General features: G+C 42.1%; 1 protein-coding gene across 3 annotated transcripts in view; it reads right to left on the bottom strand.

Moving 5' to 3' along the window:
- The window catches only part of LOC143356443 (pseudouridylate synthase RPUSD2), a 262,149-nt gene that overhangs the window by 63,600 nt on the left and 179,246 nt on the right, over positions 1-19,303 (bottom strand). For all 3 annotated transcript variants that reach the window (XM_076792145.1, XM_076792147.1, XM_076792148.1), the window contains one exon: positions 15,507-15,594. In XM_076792145.1, the coding sequence (XP_076648260.1) occupies positions 15,507-15,594 (88 nt within the window). The remainder of the gene's footprint in view (positions 1-15,506; positions 15,595-19,303) is intronic.

The raw sequence follows: 19,303 nt of genomic DNA, 5'->3' as shown, positions 1-19,303 counted from the left end.
AGGTGTTGAAGAACGTTCCACAAAAACGAGGATGTTTTGCATGAACATCCGAGGTCTGTTGTCGCTGATAATTCACCTTGAGTGACTTTTTCCGAAGAGAAAACCGAACTGATACGAGGTTATAAAACAAAATGTGACGACTGACCCAATTAGCTCGAGTTTAGCGATTGTAATGTTTCTCCGTGTTCCGTACGAGTCAATAGTAAAGAACTTACTTTTGCTATTATAAATATGAGGCATCTGGAGTGGTCGTACACTTGCAACAAATGCAGAATCGTTTTCTCACCGTCCGCAACGTCCTATCCACCGTTCCTTTCGAAAACAATAACCGAAGGAGATCAATAGACTGCGGATTTTATGCATTTATAAGAAAACATCAGTGAATAAAATAGCGAACATTCGAGAAATTAAAGATTTCGTATCGTGATTAGACAAAAGATTAGAGTTTATGACAAAAAGTGGTGACAATTTCAAACCAAAATTATTGAAGGAAGAATTTTTACTTAGTCCCTGTTGCTTCCAACCGGCACACAGTGGACAATTTGGACAAAATCGGATTCAAAATCAAGGAACTTACGATAGGAATGAGGTAGAGCGATGAAATTTTTTTTAAATGAAAGCTGAACCTTTGTAAAATATGGGAAAAATAGAGAGATTATCACAAAAATCTATTTTTTGCAAAATCCTGAGGTCGTAGACAAATTTTGAGACCAGATTTGAAATCAGCGTGAAAAAATCTATGGGAAATGATGTATAGCATGTTAAAAAAAAAATTTTTTCCGCGCGTGGTATTGGAAAAACTAAAATTTTCTTGATTTTGTGCGCGTTTAACGAATTTTCTCGAGGTTAACAAACGTTCATACCACAATCTGTCTATTTTTCCCATATTCTACAAAGTTGCAGCTTTCATTTAAAAAAAATTTCATCGCTCTACCTCATTCCTATCGAAAGTTCCTTGATTTTGAATCCGATTTTGTCCAAATTGCCCACTGTGCGGCACGGCGCACAAATATCCGAAGAATAATCATGATTGTTAGGGGTGGAAATATATATAATATCAATTTATATCAGACGTTGGGATTGTCAGAATAATTAAACCAAATTAGTTTTTCTGTAAAATTTAAAGTTTTTATTTTCAGTTAACGCTAATTGCTATATACAATACTTACACACACCCTGCCTGTAAAATTTAAAGAAACGACAATTAAGGTCAATTATTCGTCTCTCCTTCACAGCTCTGCTTTAGTTGCCTATATTGTTTATCCCAATTACCTATCTTTATGTAACTTTTATCGTAGCACGTGCTCCCTCTCATAATTCTTCTATCTGTATGTCTCTCTCTATCTCCCTCTACCTAGCTGTCGATTAATTTAATACTCGACGGGTCACCTAGCGGGGTCATAGAAGCGCGCGGAGCATACTAAGCGCGCTAAATTTAAAGAGAGTATATTCTCTTTACATATATTTGCATCTGTTTCCTGCTTCTCGCGATTGCTGCAGACAATTTTTACTTTTGCACGAAGGTCCGCAGCTTAGATATCCAACTGAGAACGGAGGAGCGGCCATCAGAACAATTTCGATACTCGATAAACCGTCCCGAAGGATTAAAAATTGAAAAGGTCTCCGGGGGATTATTAAAAATTCCGAGGGAAAAGCTTGGTTTCGCTCTCGCAGGATTAAAGTCGGCGTCTCCGCGAAATATTCGCAGGATAAATCCCGCGGCTTCTTTTGCCTTTGCCGGCAGCGACGACACCGGGGGGCCACACACACGCGCGCGCGCGCGAGCACGCGATAAAAATGAATTTTTCAGGGGGTGGATGGACTCGCCGGCACCATCCCTCGTCGATGGATAGGGAAAGTCGGGCAATTTTTTCCCGCGACGAGCGCGATATTTTTCCTCTTTATGGGACAGCGGGGGTGTGTACAGGGGATCGATAGGAAATAAAATTCAAAGCAGTCGGTCGGCTCGGCCAATGAGGTTCGTTACCGGTCGTAAAGCATGTCTGGGTTAGAGAGCACCGTGGCGAGGAATCGCGGCGTCGATCTCACGCACCCCCTTTCGCCCCTTTCGATCCGGCTGCTAGCCCGAATAGATCGCTGATAACCGATTCCTGGAACACTGGCTCTATACCTAATTGATACGCGGAAGGGCCGACTGCCTTTCGGGAACGTTCACTCGACCTGCAACTTGTCGCCCGGTTTTCCACGCGCATTTTTAGAGCTCGCGAATCATCGCAGTTTGGTCAGGAGATAATTCGGGGTGTAGTTAGGGGAGAAAATTTTGCTGGATGGACCGAGGTGACTGTGTTGAAGTTCACTGAAAATAGAAAGAATTGCTTCTGCAGCTCTTAATTAGATTATAGTTGCAAGGGTTGAAGGTAGAAACACTGATCTGGTTATTTGAATCGTTCTGATAAAAGTTTTGGCAAACATAAACAATTGGGTATGAGCTCAGGGGGGAAAATTAGCAGGATGGATCGAGGAGACTGCGTTGAACATTTTAGTTCACTGAAAATAGAAAGAATTGCTTCTGCAGCTCTTAATTAGATTATAGTTGCAAGGGTTGAAGGTAGAAACACTGATCTGGTTATTTGAATCGTTCTGATAAAAGTTTTGGCAAACATAAACAATTGGGTATGAGCTTAGGGGGAAAAATTAGCATGATGGATCGAGGAGACTGCGTTGAACATTTTAGTTCACTGAAAATAGGAAGAATTGCTTCTGCAGCTCTTAATTGCGTTATAGTTGCAAGGGTTGAAGGTAGAAGCTCTGATCTGGTTATTTGAATCGTTCTGTTAAAAGTTTTGGCGAATATAAACAATTGGGTATGAGCTCAGGGGGAAAAATTAGCATGATGGATCGAGGAGACTGCGTTGAACATTTTAGTTCACTGAAAATAGGAAGAATTTCTTCTGCAGCTCTTAATTGCGTTATAGTTGCAAGGGTTGAAGGTAGAAGCTCTGATCTGGTTATTTGAATCGTTCTGTGAAAAGTTTTGGCAAACATAAACAATTGGGTATGAGCTCAGGGGGGAAAATTAGCAGGATGGATCGAGGAGACTGCGCTGAACATTTTAGTTCACTGAAAATAGGAAGAATTGCTTCTGCAGCTCTTAATTACATCATAATTGCAAGGGTTGAAGGTAGAAGCTCTGATCTGGTTATTTGAATCGTTCTGATAAAAGTTTTGGCAAACATAAACAATTGGGTATGAGCTTAGGGGGAAAAATTAGCAGGATGGATCGAGGGGGCTGTGTTGAACATTATTGTTTATTGAAAACAGCAAGAATTGCTTCTCTTTTGCAACATTTATTTCTCGCTTATTAGCTTGAAACGATAAGATCGATGAATAAAACATGCCGAACTCCAATCGGGATTGTCGCCTGCGGTTCATTAGAAAAATATTGGAGCGATCGGACATGCATATAAAAATTCCGATAAACTACGCGGGCTGCATAAAGACGATTTCAACGAGAAAAACAGACGGTACTCGAGCCGGCTATCAACCGATCGCTGGATAGAAGAGAGAGAGCCGCTCGTTCTCTCGCAGCGTATCATTAGAGTCTAAATCGCTCGGGGTCTATCTGTGGATGGCGGCTTCTTGCACGCCCTCCCGCCGACCCTAATCTTATCTGACCGTGAATTATAACGCGGCAGACAGAAGCCACGAATTTACCGACGCTTACGCCCCGGCCACGTCGAGATTATGCGAAACTCGCGTGAGCCGACGAGCCGCGTGACACTGTCCTCTCGCTGTCAAGAACCGCTGTCGCGGCGAACGCTTTGACTGTCAGGACGCGGTGCTCGTAACATTTTCAGAACGGCTAGAAACCCTCGGCAGCAACCCCTTCGCGCCGTTATGTCGAGCCAGATTAGCAGATCTCGGCCCCTGTTCGTTGTTTTGGACGAATTCAACCGCATAATTCAACCCTGATAATTGACCCAAAAAGTTAACCCTGAAGCGTACCTAGGAAACGTAACCCGAAAATCCTGTGGGGCGATGTAAGCCTCCAATGTTCAACTGAAAGGTGTAACCCTCCAATGTTTAACTGAAATATGTAAACTTAGAACGCACTAAAAAATTCAACCCTAAAACGTAATCCTACAATGTTATTCCACAATGTAAATGTAAGTGCAAATGTAACCAAGATGTGCAACAGAAAAACTTCACCAAAAAATGTAACAGAAACGGTAATAATTTTGTTGAATCGTCCAGTACACAGTGAACAATAATTATTATAAAAGCCTGTTAATGATGCTTGCTGTTAACACATTTCGGGGACGAAATAAGAAGAAGACCACTTGAATTAAATGCGCAAGGACACGACAGAAAGGGGGCTGCGATCGAAGTGGGGGCCGCGTGTTCAGCTCTCTTCGAGATCGCGACCCCTCGGCTCGACACCCCGCCGAACGAGAATAATCGTCTGCGTCTGCGAAATTCATGAACAGCCGCGAGATATCGTTAAATATTTGTGTCGGGTGTTATCGAGATGCCCGTGAACGCTTCGGCACTTTCTCCGGCTCTGGGAATTTCGTATATCTCATTTCCCCCAACCCCTTTCGCGAGCCACCCCCCGCCCCTCTCTCTTCCGAGGGCGAGATAAAAAGCCCCCGGGCAATTTGCATTCCCGCGGTTTTTACGCCAATTTTTTCCGTACCCGTGCCATCCCCGATATAAGGCGCCAGAGACTGCTGGTATTTATGGTAATTGGAAATTAACATTTATTAATAGAAACGGTTTACCCCGATGCCCCAAATACCCGCGATGTTCACCACAAAATTAATGAAACACAGCTTGGAAAAAATTGAAACGGTACGTTCGAGGATTCAAGAGATTGTTGAAAGTTATGTGAACGAGTAAAGGAGGGGGCCTGGCCAATGACAAAATTGTCCCAAATAATTTAAATGCAGAAGGAAATCTCGGTTACAAGGAACAGTATTCTTGTGGATATTTCTCGAAAATTAATGCCGGTAAATTTCAGCGCGAGTCCTATTATGTAAAACCTGGAATATATTTTTTGAACGAAGTAAAAATTTTATGAAAATTCGAATGGAATATTTGGAAATTTAAAGGGTTGACAAGAGGGCTAATTTAATACTAAGTGGAGCAGAGGTCTTCGACGACGATGCAAAATTTCCCCTCGAGAACAACAATATTCGGCAGAAACAATTCCAGCTTAAAATTTCCCGCTAAATTTTATACAAAATTGATCTTCCACCCTTCTCCGGAGCACCAAACGACAAAACGCTCCACGAAGTTGTGCTTCTCGTGTTTACAGCCGACGGGGAACAGCAAATAAAACCGGTCAGATAATAAAGCAGCCCGGTATGGAGTCGGTCAATTATTGCAACAATTTTTCCCGCGTGTTTCCGCGAAGCCGTACCATTTCGACGAGAATTTTATTTCCCCATCGCTCACCCGCCGCCCCATTATTGTCTCCGGCTGTATTGTTAACCCATGACCGTCCTCCGTCGACTTAATACTGCATTTTACAATCGCGCAAGGCGCCGTAAACAACCGCGTATTTGCGAGAAAGGGTTCGCAGAGTTCCAACCCCCTATCGGAACGGCTTCGCTCCCCCCTCGAAAGGGGTGGTGTCTTCTAAAACAAAGTTGGAGAACTGCTAGCACCAGCGTCGGTATCGAGCCCTGTAATAAGTTCGACCCGCCGTAAAAGTTCGTGACCCTCCGATGAACACGTACCCGTCGTGGCGGGTCCGCAGCATCTGAATTCGAGGCTGATTTTACTTTCGCATCCCTCGGAAATTCCCGTACATTTTTTTATCCCCGTCAAATCGCTTTTATGCACCAAGCTAATCGAATCGAAGTTTTCCCTTCACGATGGCGATCGTGAATCTTTGAATTTCGCGGGCGACATAGATTCACGGGCTTGGTGAACACGGATGAATCACAACTTAGATTCATTCTGCTTTGGTCGAATTGCACAGTCCACTTTTATTAACGATTGTGGTCCGGAGTTTAAGGGACGAAACCACCCTACGAACATCTGTTTCAGTTCTCGCTGTACAGCGAAACCACTAGATCGAAATTAGAGTGGAATAAAAATTCTTACGGAAAGAATGGTCCTCGACTAATGCAACATTTTTCCGGAACGCGAAATGCGTAGGAATGTTGGCTCGACTGTGCAACGGGGGAGAGAAAATTACCATCGTAGAATCTCCACTTTTACGAATTAAAAAAGTAGCTCGGAATCTAGTAATTTTTCGGAACCGTCTCGTGCATCACCAACTTACGCGTGCTTTTTAACTATTTTTGATGAGGCGATTCATGTAATGCTGAGTGTGCCAACACATTCAGTGGCTATAGGGACACTTGTACTGTATCTACAGTTAACGACAAGCGCCTCGCACGGTTCCAAAAATGCTGAAATAAAATGTGACTATGAAATCTAGAGATCTAAAAAGAAATAATATTGTGGAAGTATTAATTCTGTGAAGCGAAAAGAACGAAAATTAAGTAACTGTGTTGAAACGAGGGGATCTCGGGGAGCTTTTTGACAAATTGAACGGACACCCGGTACAGTTGGGAACAAGCTCGTCGGTTTTTACGACGCGTGACGTCCCGTCGTCCGATTCGCCGACTGGTTCTACTTTAATAACAAGAAACGGCCGGAAGAAAGAAAGAGCCTTCTCTGCATCATTGTACCCCGGTTACAGAGAAAGTAATAATGCCCGAGAATTCTTCCCGGGGGCCAGATAAAAAGATACATTAACGACACGGTTTCCCCGGTGAGATTAAGTGCTGGAATTAACCGGGACTGAGATAACAGTCCACGAACGAGGGTGGAACAATATTAGGAAGATCGACGAGAGAGAGAGAGAGAGACAGAGAGAGGGAGGGAGAGAGAGAATCTCCTCGGTCGATGGACAGCCTTCATCAAAGTCTTGAGAGACACGGATAAATAAACAAAAGAAATCCTCTGACCGACCGCCGTTCGATCTTCGTAATTTCCTTGGCAGGAATTTAATTATTCCCCGACGGGAACGAAAATGTACAGCGATGATTGAAAACGCAGTTTCCTCAATATTTTACTGAAAATTCGACTACAAAATTATTAACGAATACAGCATTTAGAGAAAATTGTCTTACTCACAAAGTTAGAGGCTTGCTAAATTTTTATTTAAAAATTTCCCACGTTCTTCGGCACACTTCTCGCCCAATGTTTAATAACTTGGTAAAAAAAAAAACGTACAGCGACCGTCAAGGGCTCATTTGAAGGCCGAGACTCCGATCTTCAAATCTACGTTGGTTTCATTAATTTAAAAAATTGTTTAACGTCAATGCGAACCCTTGAATTTGCAAAATTTTCGAAACAGAAAAGTATGTTCACTTCTCGCCCGGTACACGGTGTGAACAGCTTTGCGCGAGAAAAACGAACAACGACTATCGAAAGTAGAACGTCCAAGCTTGACAATCAGACCAGGACGAATATTCTACGACGTTTTTTCATGAAGTTACAACACTTTGAATGCGGGCTATTTTCTAATGAAAATTTCGTGATCCCTTAATTTCGCGCGCCAGCGTAGATTGCAAAAAAAAAAAATAATTTTGAAGCGGCATCGCGGAGATCAAGACGATAAATTATCATCGTAATAATGTCTGTAGTGTTTTATTCGAGCACTATAGAAGCCAGTGTAAAAGTGGAGCCAAGAATAGGGGCTTCAGAGAGGGGTAGGCCGATGAAGAGCAAGAGGAAGAAGGAGAAGAGCAAGAGGAAGAAGGAGAAGAGCAAGAGGGAGAAGGAGGGCTCGAAGTATCGTGAGCCAAGGATACCTCCGGCCAATAGCATACTCTTGGGCTCCTACGGCTGAGATAGGATCGGGGATCTAGATTTGAATCACGTACAAGCTCCACCCACACCGTCCCGCTCCCCGTTGTATACACGTGTATCAGCAATGTCGGGCTGATCGGTACCCGGTATGAAGCCTCCGACGTGGCTCAGATAACGGGCCGGTTCAATGCGACCGGTTCCAGGTCTCAGGTTCCAACCTCCAGCTACCGATCCGACGGACGATCGATCGAATTGTGCCGTAGATCCCGCGCGATCCACCCACGCGTTCCATCTGCAACGCTCCGGAACCGATCTCGCGCGGCGTTTAGCGAACAGGGAATTATAATCGCGAATCCCGAGGATTTTTACAAGTGTCCTGGGAGCCTTGGGTCGCTTCTGACCCGTCACTTCAAAATAGATTTCTCTCACTTTGTTTAACAGCTTTCCCTTCCCGAAAGTATCGAGCGATCGCTGTGTTTCATTTATTTAAATTATATGCCAAGGAACGTCAGGCTGCTATTGCAACGTTTATTATTGTTTGAGCTTGTACATGATTTAACAAAGAGACTGTCCCATCATCGAACATTTAATTACGCTTATAACTTTTGAAAAAAAAAGGCAAATTGAAATATGCTTTGCAGGAGCTTCCGTACTATCTAAAAAATCGAGAGACAATTCAACCCCATTTTCGAGGGTTTCAACGCTTGTCCATTATGAATAAATTAATTAACGGAGAGCAGCGGACAGTATTACGTCCGGAAAATGTGACACAGATTACCGGAACGTTGATCGAGAGGCCCGCGAATTTTTTCGAACGATTATCGAGCAGGAAAATGGAAGCAATCGAGCGAACCACCGGTTCGGAATGTCGATAGAACGCCCGACGACGACCAGCTCTCGAAAAACGCGGAGCCGCGAGGTTGTACTTTAATTACAGGACGTATTGACGCTCGATAAATCGACTCGGAACGGGCCGTCTCCATCGGGATATTAATTTAAGCCGGCTGGATTTCCGTAATATCCACCAGCCGCCGTTCTGTGTTTCCACCCCCGTGAGCGTGGCCGCGTTTGCTTAAACAACCAGATCGATCCGACGCCATCGCGAACAACCCTGCGATACTGTTGGCTTTTAACCCTTTCGACCCTTCCAGGATGTACAGGGTGACCTTCCACTCTTGCCGCTCTCACAACAATAATCATTCCGGTAAACTGCAAAACGAACTGCTCGGAGAACGTGTCAGATCGAAGAATTCGATATGCAATTTTCAACTCCACAAAATGATTAAAGAAAACATGAAATTTCTATTCAGTTTGTATCGCTTGCAATAGATTTCTTATAGAAATTAGTAAATTAAGTAACAATTTGCGAACACTGATTTCAACGGATATGCAGCTTACGTTCTCGTTCGCCTTACTTCCTTTATGAGCAAAAGCTGCTCGGAAAACGGCACCGAATTTATTTGTGTTGAAATTTATAGCGGTGCACTTTCGCTCGACTGATTAAATGAGTGTACAGTAGAGCTTCTACAATACTTATTTATTAATATAAAATGATAAGTGTAACTCGAGGACGAAATAATACGCTTCCAGATCACACAGTTCAATCGAATCGATACAAGCGCGTTTTTCATCAAAACTAATTCAAAACGCACACACATCCAGCTACATACCACGCACAACGAGAAACGGCTCAGTGCTGCCAACCTGAGCCAAGATGATTATTTTTCACAATTTGCAGAGCTAATACTCGGGACCGGAGTACCAATAAACAATTAGCGAACAGAAGAGGGACAAACGCGGTGGGAGATTGTTCTCCAAAGGGATCCTGCGAAGCAAGTTTCGCGAGCGGTTCGATACAGTATCGATCGTTTGGAAGTTCATTACGGCGAATTGGAGTCGGGTTCGGCGATAACAGGGACCGGTTCGCGGATAGTCAAAAGGAAAAGCGGTTTCACCCGCGCGTGTTTGCTCTTGGGAGCACGTAAGTAAGGACCGGGGCGAGTCTCCGAAGAGAACAAGCTTTCGACGCCGAAGAACGGGGTGCCTGGGGGTGTTAGGGGGCGGCGACACGGGAAAGGGGAAGAAATCGATCGAATATTTAGACCCCCGGTCGTCCTATCGACAACCGATATCTGCTCCACATTCGAATAATAGACTCGCACGGACGCGCGACGCGATGCCGGGCCATCCTCTCTCCTCGGGCGAAACAAAGACCTATTAATGCCACTCGAAAGACACGCGACCCCCGCCGCAGCGCTGGCTCCTTCCTCGTCAACGCATTCCATTACCCAGACCCCCATCGAGAAGCTCAGGTGAGAACTGACCCTGAGATTCCGGAGATTATGTCACAATTTAGACGACCCTCAGATCCGACGCACAGTGGTCCGGATCGGAAATGTAAGTAACATTTAGTCCAAAAACGAACTTTCTCGTATCGATATCTAATCAACGAACAGTATTTCTTAAATGTCCATGGACCTCGAAAATGGAGAAATTAGTACAATTGAATCAATATTACAGTTGTAATAAACATTGAAACTTGGACGTTTTAAGAACAGCATTTTTCGCCACAAAAATTGCTTCTCTTTAATGCGATATCCTGACGCCCCTATTTAATATTTTCTCTCGATTTTATTTTTTAAATTGAAGAGCACACTTTTGCGATGAAAACTGATATCATTTCATAATGATTAATGTGAATAATCTATTTAAAAAATAATATTGAATACAGAAGGGAACATTTGTAAAATTGATTACGTTCAGAAAGACAGATCTTCTATGTTTCAAAAAGTTCCGTATACGGACAAATCGGAACATTTTCAGTATATTTTTCCCTACATAGTTATGCAAAAATCGTAAACCCCCACAAACCACTTTACAAGTTATTGTTGTTCAAACGTATACATTTGTATATTTGATTAAATGTTCTTTAAATATGTACTTTTTTATATATATTTTTTACATATATACATTATTTATATGACATTCAGAAAAAGTTTATATCTCGTAGGAGGCAGTCAGTTGCTATTGGCATTCAGTTGAAAGAACAGCATTAATAGAGGCTCGTTCATTTTTTGAACTTTTCTGATTCTTGATTTTTTTTTTGTTCATTTTCGAAGACATTTTTTCTATTACTTAAACCTTATATTCTATTTTTTTCGTTTTGTTGCATTTATATCTTTGTGTGTGGTATATACTTATTCTACGTATAATTAAGTTATATTTAGTGCATTTAATATAGACGAAATAAGACGAGGAAAATTTCAAGGCTTGCAACTAACGAAGATTTAATAAACACATTATTAACATCAGATCCCTACATATAGTCCATAACGGTAAAATCAAATAATAAAAAACCAAAATCGTTGCACCCAGAACCACTAGAACTATTAATTTAACAAATGAGAAAACAGTTTAAAAGTCTATCATTTACCTATTACCAATTTCATAACGTAATCCATTATTGTTATAACGTAATTTTAATATTATTTTTGATTTTTGATTACTTTAATTAAGATAATCCATACTTGTACGCGGTAGATACAAAAATATTTCTCGAATCTACATTTTACGTGTCCCATAAAACATAACATGTATGAAACATAAATATAAAATACATACTTAAAAGTAAAAAATAGTTTGAAATATTATATTTAGACGATTTTTCTTTTCATCAAAAATATTAATGAAAATTAATTAAAAATTATTGTTTAACAAATGCAAAACATATTTAATTATCAACCATTACAAAATGACTATTTTTTAAATATTTTTAGTGAAAATTTCATTGCAATATCTCTAATAGTTCAAAAGTTATAACAAAATGTCACTTACTTTTCCGATCCGGACGTTGTGCATCGTCAACCAGAATTTTGAATAATGAAAATAGGGTAAAAAATTATGTCGCGCGTTGAAATCTCAAATAACGCGTTGAAAGAAAAATTTTTGATGATTAGACCGCGGATCTTCATGCAAAATAAAAATTGTTTGCATTTATTGCAGCATCAAATTCATTTAATCTTTAATAAGTGCACAAAATCCGTTTGTTGCTTTACAGGATGGATGCGCGAGATTCTGATAGAACCTGATAATAAAGCGATATTCGTCATCAAAGGAGTCGTACTCGCGAAGCAGTACGATTGTTATACTTTGTACTAGTTTGCACGTTTTCTTGCATCTCTGTTTTAAATTGCCAGAGGATTTAATGCCTACATTAAATCGCTAGACTGCGAGTTTAATGCATTCAATTACCGGACTGTGGATTTAATGCATTAAATTGCTAGACTGCGGGTTTAATGCATGAAATTGCTAGACTGCGGATTTAATGCTTTAAATTGCTCGAGTGCGGATTTAATGCATTTATTTTAGATGTATTTTTAATCCGCCGGGGGACATAAAATGTGTATATTAATTGGTAAAGTGTTTAAACACAGTGCACTGGCGCTTTCATCTTCTATAGAATACGATGGAGTGTCGTGGATGGAGAGTGGAAACGAAAGTCGGAGACAATTCGACGTGTCTAAAATAAATGCAAGACTGTCAACGTCAGAAAAAAATTAGACAACGCGTGCAAGTACGATTGGCTGTCAAAATTGAAGCGATAAAGGGGAGGACATAAAAGATGTACACTCCGCGACAAAAAGATGGCATACCCGTAAATATTGCTATTTCTGAAAACTGTGATGAAATTTGACATGTTTCCCTCCGTGTATGTACTTCGGTGGAGTTTCAAGGCTACTTACACCGGCGGATTTAAGCGCAGGTTACAGATTCTAGCCTAAATGCAAACATCCGGGGTCACAGACGCGATAAAATGATGACACAGTCATAAAATTCTTTCTCTGTAGTTGACACTAGACCGTCAGACTGTTTGTATCGTGTACTGTGTTACTGTGCATTAAATATTGTGTGCGTTTCTTATTATCTTCTTATAATATCTATGGGTAGTGGAAAATCTTTGTCCGATGCTGAAATAAAAACGATTTTGACGTTGCATAAAGAGAATTACTCAGTTTCGAAAATTGCACGTATTATACATCGGAGCAGAAAAGTGGTGTACAATTCATTAAAAAATCCCAAAAGATACGATACAAAAAAGAGTTCCGGTCGACCGAAAGCGGTAAGCAATCGCGGAAAACGTGCAATTTTAAAAGAAGCTTCGAATTCTTCGGGAACAGCACGACAAATTGCTGAAGCAGTTGGCGTACATACAAATATACGTGATGTGCAAAGGATAATAAAAGAATGTCTGCACTTAGTTCGAATGAAATTTAAAAATAACCACCTTGTACCGCTCAGCACAAATCGGACATTTCAGCGTCTGAAATTTGCACAAGAGAATATACATTGGGAAAAAAAGTGGCATCGTGTTATTTTTAGTGATGAGAAAAGGTTTAATCTAGATGGGCCGGATGGTTTCGCACATTATTTTCACGACCTGCGGAAAGAAGAAAGGATATTAAGCCGCAGACGCATGGGTGGCGGAGGAGTAATGCTTTGGGCCGGAATTGGGTATTGATGAGTGGCTGAAGTAAAATTTATAAAGAAAACTATGAACAGCAAAATTTATATAGATTTGACAGACGAACAATTAACTAAATTCGGACAGACAATTTCCGGGGAAAATTTTATATTTCAGCAGGATAATGCAAGTGTGCTTACTGCAAAATCCGTTAGGCAGTACTTTGAACAAAACAAAATTAGTGTCTTAACGTGGCCAGCGAGATCGCCAGATCTCAACATAATTGAAAATTGTTGGGCACAACTAGCAAGACATGTTTATGAAGGCGGAAGATAATTTCAAAGCCTTGCAGATTTAAAAATGTGGAACAAAAGTGGACAAAAATACGGCCAAAATATATTTAAAAAACTCTTTAAGTCACTTCCGAAATGTATGCTGGCTGTTCTAGAAAATAGGGGAGGCCACGCAAAGTATTAAACATAATGTTATATATTTTCTGTACGTAAATCACGTATATTTTTTATATGTGCCATCATTTTGTCGTACCGATTTCTTGTTATTTATTGTTTCCATAAGCAAACGGACATTTTCTTTAATTTTATTGTTTGCAATGTAGTTTATTTTGTAATAAAAAGGTACCAAGAAAGACTAGCTTTATTATGTCCAAATGATGAAAACATTGAATTCTCGTGGTGTGCCATCTTTCTGTCGCGGAGTGTAGCAGAGAATTCGACATGAAAGCGAGAGGATCGCGAGGAATTCGACAAGCTTTTTCCGAGGCCTTGGTCTTCCCGGGTTCGATCCCGTCAGCACGCGCGTTAACTACGCCGACAAGCTCGCCGGAGGGGGCGAGAATCCTCGTCGGATTACCGCTCGGATCGCGCCCATTCACGGGATTATCTGCGATTACCTGGGAACAGTGCCGGCAAACCTGCAGTTACCGGTGTAAGGTTGACGGCAACGGGGATGAAGCGATCAATGGTGTCGCTCGTCATCCCTCCCCCTCGGCCGGTTACTATTGCTAAACACTTTCCAGCTCGCTCGAAGTCGAGACATCGAACCGCGATCGCGGTGATTTCGTTGCCAATCCTGTTTCCCCGCTTTAAAGCGGCCTGGCCAACACTTTCCCCCGTGCATTTAGTCGAAATGGGCGGTTCTTGATGCTGGGGGGGGGGGGGCTTGCAAGTGGGCGGGCGCTAACTGGTCCAATGAATACATAACAGCATTCTGAAGGATTGGGGCGGGGAGAGTGTAAATCAATAGAATACTGTGGCCGAAAGAAATTTTTCAGTGTTTCATAAAAGTCTCTACGAAAACTCGGAGGCTTCGTTAAACATTTCAAAGAGTGAAGCGTGTAAAAGAAAGGAGGCGCAGAAGTAAAAAGGCGGAGCTTAGGGAACAGCGAAAGTGATTCTTAAGGATTTTTGTAATCTTTCGAGACCGAGCACTACCATTGAAAATCAGCAGTCTGTGTAGCCTATTAGAACTGCAAATTTCTTTCTTAAATTCTCAAGAAAATTGATTTTCAATTGCAGTGGGAGGAGCCAGTGGACAATGGGCGTGTCAAGAAAACTCTACACGCGTTTCAAGGTAAACTCGAGACTCATCTACAACGAAATTAATTTCTAATTGTAGTAGGAGGTGTAAAGGCCTAAGGGGCGGGGCAAAGGGCTGCCCAATGAAAAGAGGCGTGGTCTCCAAGCCCCGCACAAAACACAAGACTCATGAACATTGAATCCGTTATAAAAATGCCAAATGAAGCAAAGAAAGCAATAGGAAAACCCTCGTGAACGTTCCTACGTGCAAATTGGTGGTTGCATAACACGTGCGAGCGCCCGAACGTGTTTAACAGCGAATTACGTAACAGTCCTGGGCACTCAGCGGCAGATTTCTCAATTCCCCGGCCGAAAACAGGCTAATTGGCCGCGAATGAAGCCTGCCCTGCCGGGCCGATAATCGATCAACGATCATAAATCCGGCCGTTAACCGTTAATTGCGCGTGCACGTCAAAATGCAAAGGGGGCGGGGCGTGAGGGGAAACACGGAGCCTCTCCGGAACGACTCTCGGAAGGGCCGGCGCACGCTGACATTTACCGCGGTACAATTTATCGAATAATATCGAGTGTCCCCCTCCCCTCCCCTCCTCTCCCGGGTGCTCCCGGATTAAACATAAAACAACCTGCTCGGCGTAGGTGTGCGACGACCGTTTTCGGGGAGCCGAGGAGGAGACAAGGGGGGCGGAGTCTGTACTCACCGTTCTCCACGTAATAGCTGGTCTCGTTGTACCGCTCGTCCGTGAATCCTGGCCTTTTCGCTTTCAGGGCTTTCGTTTCCAATTTCGCCTGGAACAAAGGGCGCAATAGATAAGTGAACCGTATGGTCTGCCCGGCTGACTGGGTAGTTGGCTGCTCGGCTGACACATGGGCGAGGGGAGGAATCAGTGGACACTAGTTATTGCCACTCAAACAATGGTCTTTGATTATTTTTTTTTCGTGGCTTTCTGCCGATTAAAATTCCTAAGCATCATTCGGAAGACCTTTCAATTGTTGATCCTAGTTCAACAGTAGTTTGATCCATTTGGAATCAGACTCCAGGAGGGTTCATCGTGTATCAATGCTTAAGACAGAGTTTAAGTCTATAATTTAACTGGAGCTTCTTGGGGGCGGAGCTAAAAGGACAGGGCCGGAGGGAACACAAAGAAGGCCGACCCTTGGGCGGAGCTTAAAAAGACGTGTAAATAATTTTTAAATGTTTCGAAGAATGTTGGAGAGATTAAAGAAAGATGCTGCTTCGTTACTATCAGTTTGTACGAACTCATAATTGGAGATTCTGTTCAGGGCGTGGCGAAATGGAAAGGGGCGGAGTAAAGGCAAGGAGGGCGGAGTCTTGGGCGGAGTAAAGGAACAAACTAAATAATTCTAAGATATTTTAAAAAGCTTTTCAAAGTATTCATAAAGGAGGTGATTTTTAACATCGGTAGACAAACTCGGTGAACGAGTATGCAAAAACCATAAAATATAAAATACGTATTAAAAAATAAATTTAACACTGCTCTATACAAATTAATTTCACACGCAGCTTTGACCAGAATTTACAAGCAGAGTCGCATACGCTAGTGAAAAATAAGTGTAGTCCGTGAAGAAAATAAGAACGAAGATAGTTGAGCTTCGGTTAAAAAAAAAAATGACCGCAGATACGGAACGGAACGCAATAAAAATACGGGGAACGGGCTGGCGATAAGGCAACGTTATAATTTGGAACGGCATTTATCATCCACAGTTGCTCATTCAGTAGATAGTGACCGATGTAGTCAGCCACGGTCCCCGTGTTCGATTGCGGCGCCGCGCCCTGTGTGTGGTCGATATCGCCCGAAAAAACAACTATCGGTATCGAGGCGAGTCTCGCGATAAAGGGAAAAGTTTCCGCGAACTACACGGAGCCAAGTTCTCCCTTTTTGCGAGCCCGTACCAGGTGACAACTTCGATTGCTTTCGCTGAAAAAACAAGAGGAGTTTCTTTCGAACGGAATAAGTTCTCCCACCCCCCCTCTTCTGTCTCGACGGGAACGACGACAACTGTTTTAATTTGCATGCTGTTAGCGCGAGGAGACACTGGCTGTTTGTGAGATTAGGAAAATGGAGCTGGCACGAATTTATCGCCGTTCCTGGAACGGGTGTGACAATCCTGTTACTTACACGGTAATGTTTTTTCGTGGTAATGCGATTTTTATTGGATTACATTCTGTTGAACAAGCACACTTATCATGACTAGACTGCGGATTTTCATGCGAAATAAAAATTGTATTAATTGCAAGGTACAGGTGCCGCATAGACATTTATTTCTTTACAGTGACTACAACGAATATTCGTATGCTCTCAAAAATCGCATAACTTTGTCAATATTGGATTATACTACTTGAATTTTTTTTTGAGAAGTTAGAACAATTGCATCACTACATACAGTGAAAAATTGTTTTACTCAAATTGCAATTGGTCGAAATTGCAGAGAAAATTCTAAAAGTTGTATTTTTGAACCTTTTTATGTGGACTTGCATTGAAAATTTAGAAAGTATGATTTGTAGACCTGTATGAATTATACATATTCTGAGAATTTCAACAAAATCGGTCAACGTTGCAATGAGCTGCAGATGTTCCAAAATGATCACATAAGGGCGAAATTCGTAGCTCAGTGCAATGTTGACCGATTTAGATGAAATATTCGGAATATGTATAATTGGTACACATGTACAAAAGGTACTTTTTAAATTTTTAATATAAGCCCGCACAAAAAAGTTGCAAAATGCAACTTTTAGTACTTTCTCTGTAATTTCGACCAAATGCAATTTTAATCAAACATTTTTCTCGCGTTATGTAGTGATCCAATTGTTCTAACTTTTCAAAAAAATTCAAGTATTATAGTCCAATATTGACAAAGTTATGCCATTTTTAAGAGCGTACGAATATTAGTTGGAGTCACTGTACATGTTTAAAAGGTTGAAAATAATGTAGCAGTATTTTTAAATTGTCCTAATGTTTTGGCCATTTAAATGTACCCATTTTTGTCTACTAAGAACAATCTTCTGGAGCTGTTAAAAAGCGATCAGACGTGCCACCTTTTCGCAAATAAATAATAAAAATTACGAATAAATGAGATATCGTCTTGGACTGTAATCCGTGTTCGTATTGCTGCTAGAAATTTGGAAAAGAAAGAGCGAGAGGCTGAAATGGACGAAGAAAGATTAGTGGGCAATTGAATCGTGGAAACGTGAAGTTCCGACGAGAGGGAAAAAGTCGTTGTAAAGGCAGCGGATGGATGGCGACGCGCCGGTGCCATTTCCGGTCCGAAGGAACACAAATCCTCCCTGTGAACGGGACACAAGCATCCCTTTGTTTTCCGTGAACCAAGCGAAAGCATGGTTGTTCCAGCGATCCGCGCCCGGCCAGCCTTCAATTATAGCAGCTGCTGCGTCGCTCTGCAGGCCGAAATAAATTTACCCGCGGCTCTGACACTAATTCTCTCTCTCTCTCTTCGATCCCGTGCCAATAATTCTTTCATTGTCGCGAGCGACGCGATAGGCGGCGCGGCTTTCGCCCTCCGAACACGGAAAATCGCCGAGCCAGCTGAACCAGCGATCCACTAAACTACAGTTTGCCGAATAGATTCCGACGTTGAATGTTATTGGCTGGTTTGCACCACGAAATACCCCGCCGCTTTTTGTTCGGGCGCTTAGGCGCGCGGTCGGATGAAATTGCATCGCCAATGTTCCACGTACATTCAAAACTTAGCATCCAGATTTATTCAGGTACTCTGTCTTGAATACCATCGGCCCCTCCAGAGTTCAAAATATCAAGTAATTTTTATTCGAATGCTGGGAAACACGTGGAAGTAAAACGGTACCTCTTTTTAATATTGTTAATTAACACTTAGATCTACACGCTTAGGAACGCGTTAGGATAACACGGTACCATTTTCGCAAGAATTGGTCTCCATCACCGTCAATTATTCATCGGTTCTGGGAGCTTTCCCGGGGAATAATTACAATTAGACGAGCTCCCAATAAAGCACTCCGAAGCGCAGTGGCTCCCCAAAGAAGCCATTAAATGGCAGACGAATTAATTTAGGATTTCCTCTGGAGATGATGACACTGCGGGAGGGGAGGGGGCAGAATCCTCTTAATTCGCGGGAGTTCGCGTGACAAACACAATTAATTAACGTTCCTGCGATTCTAATTTAAGCGGGCCCACTCTCCTTAACGTACTCGCGGAATGAACTGTGGAGTTTGTCGTGAAAAAATTTGCATACTCCGCTAAAATCTGCAACTGAAATCTGAACTTTGAATATTTTATTCAACGAAAAATATAATTTTACGCGGAAGAAATGCCGGAGAAAAAGTTTCGCGGAGAAAAATTCGCCAGTCGATTTAAATCGGCTCGACATTAACGAACAATTAGCTGGCGATGGAATGGAACGGTTATGGATTTCATCTAAAATTGTCGATCATCATGCGGCCATTAACAGCAGAAAGGGAATCACCGAAGTCGTATTAATACCT

This window comes from Halictus rubicundus, chromosome 8 (genome assembly GCF_050948215.1).
Source record: "Halictus rubicundus isolate RS-2024b chromosome 8, iyHalRubi1_principal, whole genome shotgun sequence".
In the NCBI taxonomy this organism is placed as follows: Eukaryota; Metazoa; Arthropoda; class Insecta; order Hymenoptera; family Halictidae; genus Halictus; species Halictus rubicundus.
Note: the sequence above shows the minus strand (reverse complement) of the source record. Positions and strands in the feature narration are given on the sequence as shown.